General features: G+C 44.4%; 2 protein-coding genes across 7 annotated transcripts in view; one reads left to right on the forward strand and one right to left on the reverse strand.

The window, feature by feature from the left end:
• The window catches only part of FANCM (FA complementation group M), a 73,275-nt gene extending 70,345 nt beyond the window's left edge, over positions 1–2,930 (forward strand). For 2 of the 3 annotated variants that reach the window (XM_075843962.1, XM_075843964.1), the window contains 2 exons: positions 182–473; positions 2,383–2,930. In XM_075843962.1, the coding sequence (XP_075700077.1) occupies positions 182–473; positions 2,383–2,512 (422 nt within the window). In that variant the 3' untranslated portion in view covers positions 2,513–2,930. The remainder of the gene's footprint in view (positions 1–181; positions 474–2,382) is intronic. The other variant, XM_075843963.1, reaches the window with a different exon arrangement.
• Positions 2,931–4,646: 1,716 nt separating this feature from the next.
• Positions 4,647–12,288, reverse strand: part of MIS18BP1 (MIS18 binding protein 1) — a 36,509-nt gene continuing 28,867 nt past the window's right edge. Inside the window, exons 11-16 of one of the 4 annotated variants that reach the window (XM_075843975.1) lie at positions 11,751–11,926; positions 9,964–10,109; positions 9,041–9,186; positions 8,621–8,705; positions 6,854–6,908; positions 4,647–5,071 (exon numbers count right to left, since the gene is read on the reverse strand). In XM_075843975.1, the coding sequence (XP_075700090.1) occupies positions 4,956–5,071; positions 6,854–6,908; positions 8,621–8,705; positions 9,041–9,186; positions 9,964–10,109; positions 11,751–11,926 (724 nt within the window). In that variant the 3' untranslated portion in view covers positions 4,647–4,955. Of the gene's footprint in view, positions 5,072–6,853; positions 6,909–8,620; positions 8,706–9,040; positions 9,187–9,963; positions 11,341–11,750; positions 11,927–12,288 lie in introns of those variants that run through there. The other 3 variants (XR_012851358.1, XM_075843976.1, XM_075843977.1) reach the window with 3 other exon arrangements.

A 12,288-nucleotide genomic window follows, 5' to 3' on the forward strand; every position in this document is an offset into this window, starting at 1 on the left:
CTGCACTCATTGCTACAGCCTGTATTGGCCAGTGAAAAAGGACCCTTCTCATTGGGAGATCCATCTAAAAACAGGAAAACCACTTTGACTGGTATACACAGCTCCGCTCTGAAGCAGTGTTCGGAGTAAGAGGTAGAGTTTAGTTGCCCCCTCTATTAAAATGTAACATTTGACTTTTCAGGTGAAACATCTCGGTTGTTCCAGAGGACTAAGTATTACGACAGTACATTGTCCTCTTTAATCGGCGCTGGGGTCCAGGTTCTCTTCAGCTCAGGCCAAGAAGAGACCGCGGTGCTGCTGAAAGAGCTCGCCTCCCTGGAGCAGAGGAAAAACACCGGGATAACCGTCCCCTCGCAAGTCTCTGGGCACCAACAGGAGGCGCTGAACTTCTACCTCTCCATCCCCAATGTCAGCTACATCACCGCCTTGAACCTGTGTCATCACTTCTCTTCTGTCATACGGATGTCAAACAGGTAAAGAAATCCTTATGGTGATTAATGTAAAACTATATCGATGTTTATAGGAAAAGAACCCGGAAGTTTGCAGCTGTTGCTTTAAAGGGGTTTTTCAGTGCTAAGAAATTGATGGCCTATCCTCAGGACAGGCCATCAATAGATGATCGGTGGGGGTCTGACTGCGGGCATCCCTGCCGATCAGCTGTTTTGAATGGACTGTGCCGTTCATGCTCGCGCTTTTTCTCCTTCATTCCTTATCTGCTCCGTGCTGTAAGTCACGCGGTTCACAGTGAATGGGAGAAGGCTGTAATACTGTCAACAGCCGCTACAAGTGTGATTCACAGTACGAGCATGGCGGGGAAGCAGCGCTTGCATGAACGCCACAGCCCCTTCAAAACAGTTGATCGGGGGTCCCCAGAGTCCGACAATCACCGATCAGGTATTGATGGCCTATCGTGAGGATAGGACATCAATTTCTTAGGACTGGACAACTACTCCACTAGCCTGACGTCTTGTAGTAAATAATTGTATTCCTCGTGAAATAACAATGCTGGAGAATCCTTTGTTAGAAATCTGCATTGTGCTGCTCTTCTGTTATTCCTCCTGGTAATGTAAGAAGAAGTTGACATCTGGCCTTTACCATTTTCATTGTCAATAGGGTGTATGCCTACGCAGTCTGATGGTGTCCAACAAGCGCCAGCAGCTTGGGTAGGGACATGCTCCCCATTGAAAGGGGAATGGTAATGCATGAATTTATTAATACATTCCCAGGAGGAATAACAGAGGAATGACAACACAAGGTTCTAAGAAACCAGCTCCAGCATTGTTATTTCATGGGCAATATAAAGTATGTACTTTTTACAGACCAGTCAGGAGAGGTGGCAGATATTCTTTAAATCACAGTATAAGTAAATTTGTGAGTTGAAGTGAACCCCTGTGAACCACCTGCAGCCTGACCGTACACCCCCCCCCCCCCCTCACTAGAATAGTCTCTCCTCAGTGCCGTGTGCAGAGAAAAAGATGAAGCTTCACACTAGTGATAGTCCGTGTCCCAGAGGTTGGACCCTTTGTCTGCGACACCTGGAACCACTCTGGGTCCTGGTGTGTCTGTGTGGACCCTAAAATGTTGCCAAATTACCGGTGTCAAACTGTTTGATGCACCACTACATACGGGGGAAATTATCAAGAGGTTTCCACCACTTTAGTGGTGAAATAAAAAGTAACATTTTGGTGCACAACTATTTGGCACAAACAAATGGTGACTTTTTTTTTTAGCCTTTTAAATTTGGGTGGGGCTTAGTTAAAGGGGCAAGGCCACCAGCGGCCTGACAAATTTATTATAATCTATGCCAGAAGTTGGTGGAAATTATAGTGAAAATGTACGCCAGCTTGTAGCAGGCATAGATTTTACATTGTGGCACGTGGACAGCCGAAAACACTACAAAATGTATTAAGACGTGCGCGCCCCTTCATAAATTTGCTGCATGTTGCTCCAGTGGGCTACAGTCTATGAAACGCCTGTTTTAGTAATAGAAAATTTTAAATGCAGCTCTGGATGTGACTAGACCCGATGTTACTCCAAATGAACACAAGGTAAGTGACATAGTTTGTAAGGCTGAAAAAAGACATATCTCCATCCAGTTCAGCCTGTTATTCTGCAATGTTGATCCAGAGGAAGACAAAACCCTCATGAGGCAAAAGATACTTTTCCTCATCGTAGGGAAAAAAAAACTCCTTCGCGACTAACATGGAAATCAGAATAAATCCCTGGATCTACGACCAGCGCAGCACACGTAAAGTTTAATCATGGAAACTGCAAGTTGTTGTGTAGTGGAGAAGTGCAACGGGAAACTCTATATGTACAATATTTGGTGGAGACGGTGGCTCTGGATTGGTCGCTTGTTAAATCTGACTCCATCTTTTGCAGCTCAGTGGAGGAGATTGCAAACGGAGGAAAGGCGAGCAAACAGAAGGCCGAGGAAATCTACCGCTACCTCCGTTACGTGTTTGATCCACAGATGCTGCAGACCAGCGACCGACGCAAGCCGAGCGTGTAGTCCAATCATTTTTATGTTTGTTTTGTATCTCTACAGAGGGGATGTTATTGCAGTGCAATGCTCTCCAGTCCTCTGTGCCAGGATCTTATGCACTTTATAATGTGTTCATATTTGTATCATATGTAAATAAACGCTACACAGAGTAATACTGCAACTGCGTGCAAAGTGTGACAATAGGATGGTTTAGTTTTCTAGCTTTAGAATAAAGGAGAGATTCAGGGAAAACTATCTCCATGTCAGATGTAAGCGGCGCACTGATCTGGGACCAGGACTTTACAGAATGAGACTATATCAAAGTCCTTTTCAACCCCTTTGGCACTGGGTGAGGGACCTGTGAGGGATAGAAGTGCAACCAGGGGAGAGGTGGCAGCGAGTCGCCTGGCCAGTAGTGGACCACGAGCCGGACTCATGGATTTGCTCGCTCTCTACTTTGAAACAAGAAAATGGATGAATGTTCATATAAAAATAATTCTAATTTAATATTAAACCAAATTTATTAACAAGTAACCACATGTAATATCTCTTAAAGGGGTAGTAACACTGAACTGCTCTGCTAATATATTATTGAAAGAGACTCCAAGGTAAAATGTTGAGACGGGGGAGCCGTGTCCAGGCTGCTTATTACTTTCTCTGTTCTTTGCACAGTGCCAACCCAGACAGCGGAGTCAGTGTGGTTGCTATGGATACATTGCCTAACAACTAGTCTTTTTAATGAGATGGTTGGGAAGTGCATCCCTAGCAACCTGTCTTGGTCAATCACTCTTAAAGGGGTTGTCCAAGAATAAAAAATCTGCCCCCTCCCAATAGAAAAACAACCACCAGTACCTCTTGTTCATCGTCTAAGGACAGGCGCATCTCTCAACGGTTGTTTTTCATGTCCGAGGTGCATCCGTGTTGTAGACTACTATGGAGGGAAGCGTGAAGCGCAAAAAAGAAAAAAATAGGACACATCGTATTTTCTCACGGTCCATTGGAACGGCCCCATTGAATTACATAGGTCCATGTGGCGGCCGTTGGTGTAACAGCCATCACACAGCGTATTATACGTCCACGTTGGATATCGCAGCTCATCCCCATTCAAGTGAGTAAGGATGAGGTGCAATACCAGACCCAGCCTCTGGATAATAGGGGCGTTATTTCTGGAGAGAAAGCAGGCTTTTTTTTTTCTAGTCCTGGACAGCCCCTATTAAAGATCAAGGCAGAGACGGGTTAAGAAAGCTTAAAGACTCTGTCACCACATAAGTGCCCTGTCTCCTACATAAGGAGATGGGCGCTATAAGGTGACAGCAGTGCTTTTTATTTCGAAAAAACATTTACCACGTTAGGAGCGATCTTAGCTTTATGTTAATAAGTTTCTTAATGCCCAACGGGGCGTGTTTTTACTTTGGTCAGCATCGTACACATCGTACAACGCCCACTTGGTCTAAAGTAAAAACACACCCCGTTGGGCATTAAGAAACTCATTATCATAAAGCTAAGATCGCTCCTAATGTGGTCAAAATAGATCGTTTTTCTAAATAAAAAGCACTGCTGTCACCTACATTATAGCGCCGATCTCCTTATGTAAGACATAGGGCACATAGTGTAGTGACAGAGCCTCTTTGAAAGGTGTTGTACGGGCACAGGGTGGTTTTTCATACTGATGACCTAGCTCCAGGATAGGTCTGCAGTATACGATCGGTGGGGGGCCGACACCACCACCAATCAGCTGCTGGCTATTATGCGGTGTTCAGTGCCAGAAGCAGATGGCTCCATACACTGTATAGTGGCCGTGCTGGGTTATTGCAGCTCTGCTCCTATTCACGGGACAACCCCTTTAAAGTGTTACTACACTTTCATAAAACTCCGAGCCATCTATGACCCCCGTACACCATTCGCTCATCTTTGCGAGGGGCTGATCAGAAATGACGAAGTACAGCGCTCACCGATCGCTTCTGCTGCTACGTTTGCAATCTGTGGGTGTCTCCGTACTCGGACCCCCACCAATCAACACTTCTGACATGTCCCGATGACACGTCAAAAGTTTTATGAAAACATAATTACACTTTCACCTGCAACTTTGCCTATTCAGCCTCCCGCTAGTAAACGTGACCGATACCGAGACTACCGGCAAATAATGTGGATTTCTTTCCCATAACATTTTAAATTTTATTAGTATAAAATGTGACATCCATATTTCACTTAACACGATACACAGCAGAGGGTCGAAACAGGAGGAAGCTTTATACAAGTACAAAATCTAAAATCACATCTGATGAACAAATGCCAGCGCAGATTAAAAAAGTGGGGTAGGATCTATATACAGGAGGTTATTTATAAGAACAGCCGTCATTCAATTGACGATGACGATGATGTGCAAAACTCAATTTAAGGCACACACTTGTTTTCTTATACAAAGACTTGCCTCGTAAAGCAGATGGTGAGACTCATCTCTGTACAGTGTTTACTGGTCCTCCCTGGAGGAGTCTGAGAAATAATAATCTTTGGCTTCCTCGTCCTCCGATGTGGCCGGATCATCCATCTTAAGGAGATTCCCAATGACTGGGGTGTCTTTAAAGCCTGACAAAGACAAATGGTTAACCAGAGAAGTCTTAAAGGGGCAGTCTACCTTCATACCCCTCAATCCACATGGTTACAAGATAAAGTGGTCTATGTAGTGTAAATCGGGCTGAAGACGAACAACTCCTTAAAGGGAAGGGGTCACGAAATTTTTTTTTTTTATATGTTTTGGATTTTAGTATGTTATTAAAATAATTTTTTTCTGACTGACTTCACTATGGGGGCTGCCATTTTTTTTTTCATCTCTGTATGTGGCTACAACCGGCGCCATTTTCATGTGGACCGGATGCCGCGGCCAGACAGTAAGATGACCACTTCCGGTCGCGGCTTCCATCCATATGTTCCGAAGCAAGGACTAGGAGCTGCAGGAGCAGGTAAGTCATGTTTGTGTATGTTCGTGTTATAACCACTGTATCTAATCCTCCTACACTGTGCATTCGCTCAAAAAATGGCTGCACAGTGTAGGAGGTTTGAACATTCGACCCCCTCCTTTCTCCTGGCACTAGCCAGGATAAAGGAGGGGGCATTGTTTGAGGACGCTAGAGCGAGTGTGTCTTCTCAAATTTTGCAGCATAAAGCAACGTGGTTGCTTTACCACATTGCCTATGCTGCAATTTTGGGAATTGCTCCCTCTAGTGACCAGCACAGGGAACAGTTATAAATTAGAATCTAATTTATAATATTTCCTAACTTGTGAAAAAATTATATCAATGTGTAATCAATTATATACTAACTGTTTAACTAAAAAAAAAAAAAATAATTTCTAGCAACACATTCCCTTTAAAGAAGTTCTCTGCTATGGACAATGCCTACTTGTTAGAAGTGTCCATTGACAAGCAGATTGCAAAGTGTTCCCCCTACCGAGACCCTCAGCGATCATCTGTAATCGGTGGGGAAACCTGGCAGTAAGTGGTCAATAAGCCTGCACCGCCACCACAGGGACACTTTATTTTTCTAAATTGGACAAACCCTTTCTGCTTTACCGACATGTTTGTTTTAGTAAATACTTGTATTCCTCGTGACATAAGGCTTGGTTCACATTGTGTTTGGTAGATAAACCAGGTCTCTCAATGCAAATTCATTAAACAGAAAAGATGCACCAGGAGACTGGGTTTATACTGTGTGTTTGAAACATGTTTCGAAAGACTCTGCATTGCGTGGTTCCTCTGTTATTCTTCCTGGAAACCTAAATGAACTGGGCATTACTATTCGCCGTGTCGATGGGGCGTCTCTACACACTTTCCAATCAATGCCTACAGAGTCACTGTGTAGGGACATACCCCTAGTAACCAGGGTAATGGTAAAGCCCAGATGTCAATTCTTACATTTCCAGGAGGAACAGCCCAAGGCAGATGTAAGAAGAAATTCACCAGAATTGTTATTGCACAGAAAAATACACAGCACCCCTTTTCTTGCTTTATAAAACGTGGCTGCCTGTTGAACGAGCACCACACTTCTCCATGGGTTACATCTAGTATTGCAGCTCGGCTCCATTGAGGTGACTTGGGCTGAGCTGCAATACCCGACACGACCTGTGGACAGGTGTGGAGCTGTTTTTGAAAGAAAGCAGCCATGTTTTTCTAATCCTGCTACTATCCTATATACTATTTTTTTTCCGGCTGATCGGACATTGACATATCCTAGCGATATCCCGTCAACTACTCCTGATGTAACCCCTTGGAATCAGGGTAAATGTAATAGCACAAATATAACTCTTGGTGTGTGATAATCACAGCAGTGCAAGATCAGAGCTGTACCTAATAATACACAACACGTTGTTACCTTTCTTTAAGCGGGATGTTTTTCGAGAGGTGGGTGTTGTATGGATAAGGGAATCCTACAGAGAAAAAAAAAAAAGCAAGAATATTGTTGTGGTCCTCATGCATGATAAACCCAGAATTCATGCGGTCTACGGTAAACCGCCATGATTTAGTTAATATCTCTGCAGTGTATATATATGTGTGCGTGTGTGTTGGAGAGACCTAAAGTAAAGCAGTGAAGGGCTCGTGGCCTGTAGCTGGAAGTAACTACACAGATTTTGGCCGTAACGACCTGTGCACCACAATGCAACACGATCTCTCCACCTTTTTATCCTCTTTATTTTTATGTTGGGTGGAGCGCAGTGTTTCTGATGTAGAGCTCCAAATCACCTGCATAGCCATAAATATAAAATATAACACGCTGGATACCTGCAGCTGCCACTAGAGGGAGCGATAAACCGTATAACCGTGTGCAGTAAGCTCCCCCTACTGGTGGCTGCAGGCAGCCACAATGTCATCTTAGGGAACTTGTCCAGTAGGTTTGGAGCCACTAAACAACGAGAGTGCGGTTAAGCAGCTGGAGTTTAGCGTTCCAGCCCTGGCTACATAAACAACTGACATTTCAGGAATAGTTAGTAATGTAAATGACAACTTACCGCGATGAACGACATTGGGCACGTGCTAAAAATAGGGACCAGTACACAGCGCACACGCAGCGACACGAGGTGTACCGTCCCACTCTTCATGTGCGCAAAGTGGCCGATGCCGCCGGACTCCTTTTGAGAAGTAGTAATTTCACTTTACCATCTATTCCCAAAATGTACGTTTTTGACGGACAAGATTGAAACATTAAATCTGAGCTGCATAACAACATCCTGGTGATTTAGTGGCTCCAAACCTACTGACGGGTTCCCTTTAAAGTGTAGCTAAACGTTTGACAAACTTCTGACATGTCATAGTGACATGTCAGAAGTTTGTATTGGTGGGGGTCCGAGCACTGAGACCCCCACCAATCGCTAGAACGAAGCAGCTAAGAAGATTGTGTGAGCGCTCAGCTGCTTCGTCTGTTCGGCTTTTTCCGGAAAGCAATATATCGGTGTACAGACATATAGACTTTCTATTGAGTCCGTACACCGATACATTTATTTCCAGAAAAAGCCGAACAGACACGAAGCGGCTGAGCGCTCACACGAGACCTTCAGCTGCTTCGTTCTAGTGATCGGTGGGGGTCTCAGTGCTCGGACCCCCACCAATCAAAACTTCTGACAGGTCACTATGATATGTCAGAAGTTTGTCAAAGGTTCAGCTACACTTTAAATATTGAGTTATAAAAACAAAATAAAGAAATGGGTGGACATTTACTGTAGAGTGAACTTGTCCCCATGATGCCTCTTTTTAGGGTATCACTCTGATGCTCTGATTAACTTATACTAGTGAGTAATCATACCCATGAGACAAACCCGCGCCCTCCCAGTGCCAAACAGGAGGGTGGCTTAAATTAAAACCCTTGTTTCTGTAGTCACATGGTGGATCACATGATCCCTCTCGGCCTGTTAGCTTCTGTGAAAATCTGCACAAGCTCATATCCTATATCCATATTGGTTCCGTATTTGGAGCTTATGTTAGGAAATGCAGCCATATATTATTATTTTTTTTACATCCAGGTGACCATACTGGTACTGTGGTAACGTTACAGGAATCAATGGAGTGTAAAAGAGTCTTATCTGTACGCAGGTTCATATGAATGTCCAGAGAGGGGCAGTCACGGACGATACATCTCCGCACTTACCGATCCTTTTACATGGCCCCAGCTCATTAACTTGTCTCGTTTTAGGCCCTTCTGGATCCGGTACACAAACTTGTCATTGTCCAATCTGTTTAATAAAGTAAAAGGTCACATGTATTCCAATATATCTAAAACCTGGGAACTGTGCCGCAAAATGGAGACACCAAAACTAAGGCTCCTTTCTAATAAGAAAACTCAGAATGCGGTAAAGGCGTTGTACGGTATTAGAAAAAAATGGCGCTAATTTGGACTATGGACTGTGTGCGGTATTGCAGCATTCATGCGAATACGACTTAGCCGTAAAATACCAGACAACCCATGGACCGGCCTGGCAGCCATGTTTTTCTAATCTCATGCAAAGCCTTTAAGACGTATCCAAGACCTGGATCTATTGTGTGACTTCACCTCTAACCGCATTCTCACCCGTAGAGAGTGCCCATCATTCCTGGAGTGATATGTTCACACTGGGGGGTGTCGGCCAATGGGAACACAGAAGAGGAAGGAGTAGTGGGGTCCACGTGCTGCAGCTGGAAGACGTCGTCCTCGTGACTGGCTCTGAATGTTGGAAGCTAGGGGGTTTAAAGGAGATGACAAGACTTGAGATTATACGGAGTAGGCGACTCCATCAGGATCACATTACACTCCATGCTACAGGTGGAGTCCGGAACCACCTCAATATCTGTGAGATGCTTAAAGGGGCAGCACAAAATCAGACTAAAGGGTCTACACCCCGTACAGGCGTTTTCCCATGAACAGACATTTATGGCCTATCAGTTGGATGTGCCCTAAATGTCCGATCAGCGAGGGTTCAACTTGTGAATTATTTTTTTGGGGCGTCGTTTTTACGCCGCGTGAGGATGAGATTTGTAAAGTCTCATCCCCTCTGCTGATACTGTAATACGCCACGGATTTTCCGCAATGAAATATGTTACAGAAAACCCACAGTATTTATGCTACTTGTGAACCCGGCCTTATAGTGAATGGGAGATACGAGGACGACAGCTGAGCGAGCACATTCACCTATTTCTGTATCTCCCATGCTCTATAATGGGGAGTAATTAGAAAGGCCTACGGCACTAGAAACGGGGGTGACCGGTAACCCATTATTCTCTGGAATGGTGGTGGGGGGTCCCAATCAGAAATGTATTGCATTTACACGTAGGCCCCTCCATGAGCTGGACAAAAAAAAATGAATGTCGCTCATAGCAACATATTAGGTTCAAAGTTCTCGTTAGAAATGAGGTAGGAACCAGTCAGATATTTTCTTTGTTTCCGGTCCTGCATATCTTGAGTCACAGTAGAATACCTGAAACGGAGGATACGACCCTGCGAGGAGTGGACGTTACCTTTACTTTCTTGCTCTGGAACGGGGAAGCGCTGAACAGATCGTCGTGATCATCTTTCTTCATCTGATCCAGGAATTCCCGCATCTGCTGCTTCCGTTTTAGAGTTCCCACTTTTGCTGTGATTTTTATTCCCTCTTTACCATTACCTGATCGGAAAGAATTCAATAAATTAGTGTCATCTCCATTATCAGCGGAACACGGGGGTCAATGTAAGGCCTCGTGCAAAAGGCAGTGAACAGAACCTGAATGGCGCCAGGCGGAGTCCCTATGACACTACTATGGTGGTATTCTCCCCTAGTAGCAGTCCTCTCCCCTGTCCTACAACCGATGGTTAAAAGGGAATCGGATTCCTGGCACCCCCGCCGATCGGTTTTTAAGTGGCCGCTGCGCTCGCACAGGTCGGTCCCCCTCCGATCAGGTATTGATGGTCTATCCTGAGGATAGGCCACCAATTTCTTAGGACTGGACGACCCCTTTAAACCTTTCCTTCCATTTGGATGAAAAAAACCGAGCCAAAAACTGCATGTGTGATCCTGGACTAAACAGCTCTCCACCCGCACTCCTCAATACTCTGGACTTGTTACTTATTAAAAGATACCCCCTCAATCTGCATCCCAGGACTGTAATTATTAAAGGGATGTTCCCGTTTCAGCAAACAAAAAATGATTCTCTGTATAATAAAAAGCTCACCACGGCAAGCAGAGATCTTATAAAGTATATTGGAGCATTAAATAAGTTATACGATAAATATCGTTATTTACGGAAATAAGTTGATAAGTTCATCTCACCCTTTAACCCCTTCTACACCAGACCTGTCCTGACGTAATGTCGCACGCTTTATCAGTGATGGGAGTCAGCGACTATCTTTGACCATATCCGCAAAAAAGAAAAAACGTGGCCATGAAACAAAGTGACGGCCAGATGCTAAATACATATTGCGTACCCTATATACACACGCCGGTGTCTACAAACGTGCCCCTGTATTATCTGACCGTGCTTTGTCTGCTACAATAAAAACCAGAGTCCATTATATTAGTAGTGCCGTTTATTAGGACTCCTTTCTTATAGACATCACGTTCTCTCGCTGTAGATCAGGTTGAATACAGATATAAATATTACCCTTATATACAAGTATACATAAGCTCCCTGCTTACTATAGTGACCCACGTACTGTTCAGTAAAAATGTGGGTGGTCCGGATGTCGTGGCTGTTATACGGATGCTATAAGAACAACCACAGAACAGCTGACCTCTTACGTGGTGACAAAGTCTACTCCTCCTGAACCTTCATTCGGTGGCACACAAGACGTCTTCTCAGACACCTGAATGTTCTGTAGTAAGTGGTGACTTCACACCAGGATTACGCTGCCACGCTGTGCTGTGATTACCACAATATAAGTGGAGAGAAACATTAATGTAATGGTTGTGATACCATGTCCCTTATTGCCACAGCAAACAATCATAATACACAATTAAAATTGCAGTTCGTAGTTTTATATATTCTAACCGATGCAATAAATAAAATATAGAACTTGGCATCAATAAAAAAATAGTCCCGAATACTCAAAGCATTAAAGCATATGGATATTGCGTGTGTGAACGAGCCCTAAGTGACAAAGAAGAGACTGAGGGTATGTGGGGAATAGCAGAGTGGAGTGAAACAGTGTCTAGCATAAGACTTGTGTACAACACTGCCACCCTGTGGTCACGATCCAGTAATGCACCCTGCCTTTTATACACAAGAGCTAAACATTTATAATAATTTCTCTTAGCGGTTAATGTCATTACTTTCTTGACCCTTTTTCTTGCTAGGGTTGACTTTCTTCTTGGGTGGAGCTTTTGACGCCTTGGGCTGCTGTTTTTCCAGGTATTTCTCCTGACACTGTTCTGCAGATCGGCTTCCCACGGCCATGGCGACGTCCAGCCAGAATCCTTTTTTGTGCTTGGGCAGTGAGGACACAGCTCTGCATGAGACACAATTATCAATAAAGGTCATAATCCATATCGCAGTATCCCCGTACACAGCACAAACCATATTATACTTTCACCAGTGACCTGACCTTGTTATAATATTCTCTGTACTGAAAGCTACTAATAGGGTGATAACAGTTACAGACCCCAAAGGGGGGGGGGGGTTCTCTTAATTGTGACCGACAAGTTGATCAGCTAAGGCCCCATGATCAGTACTTCACGTCGCTTTGTGGGCAGTGCTACAGCGGTGATGTGTCCGTATACCCGCGTGATCGCTGCAGCCAATCACAGTGGTATACGGCATGTGACTGCTGAGGACCAAGACCAGCGATCACACGGAATACCAGCACGTCAT

Source organism: Rhinoderma darwinii, chromosome 12, assembly GCF_050947455.1.
Source record: "Rhinoderma darwinii isolate aRhiDar2 chromosome 12, aRhiDar2.hap1, whole genome shotgun sequence".
NCBI lineage: Eukaryota > Metazoa > Chordata > Amphibia > Anura > Rhinodermatidae > Rhinoderma > Rhinoderma darwinii.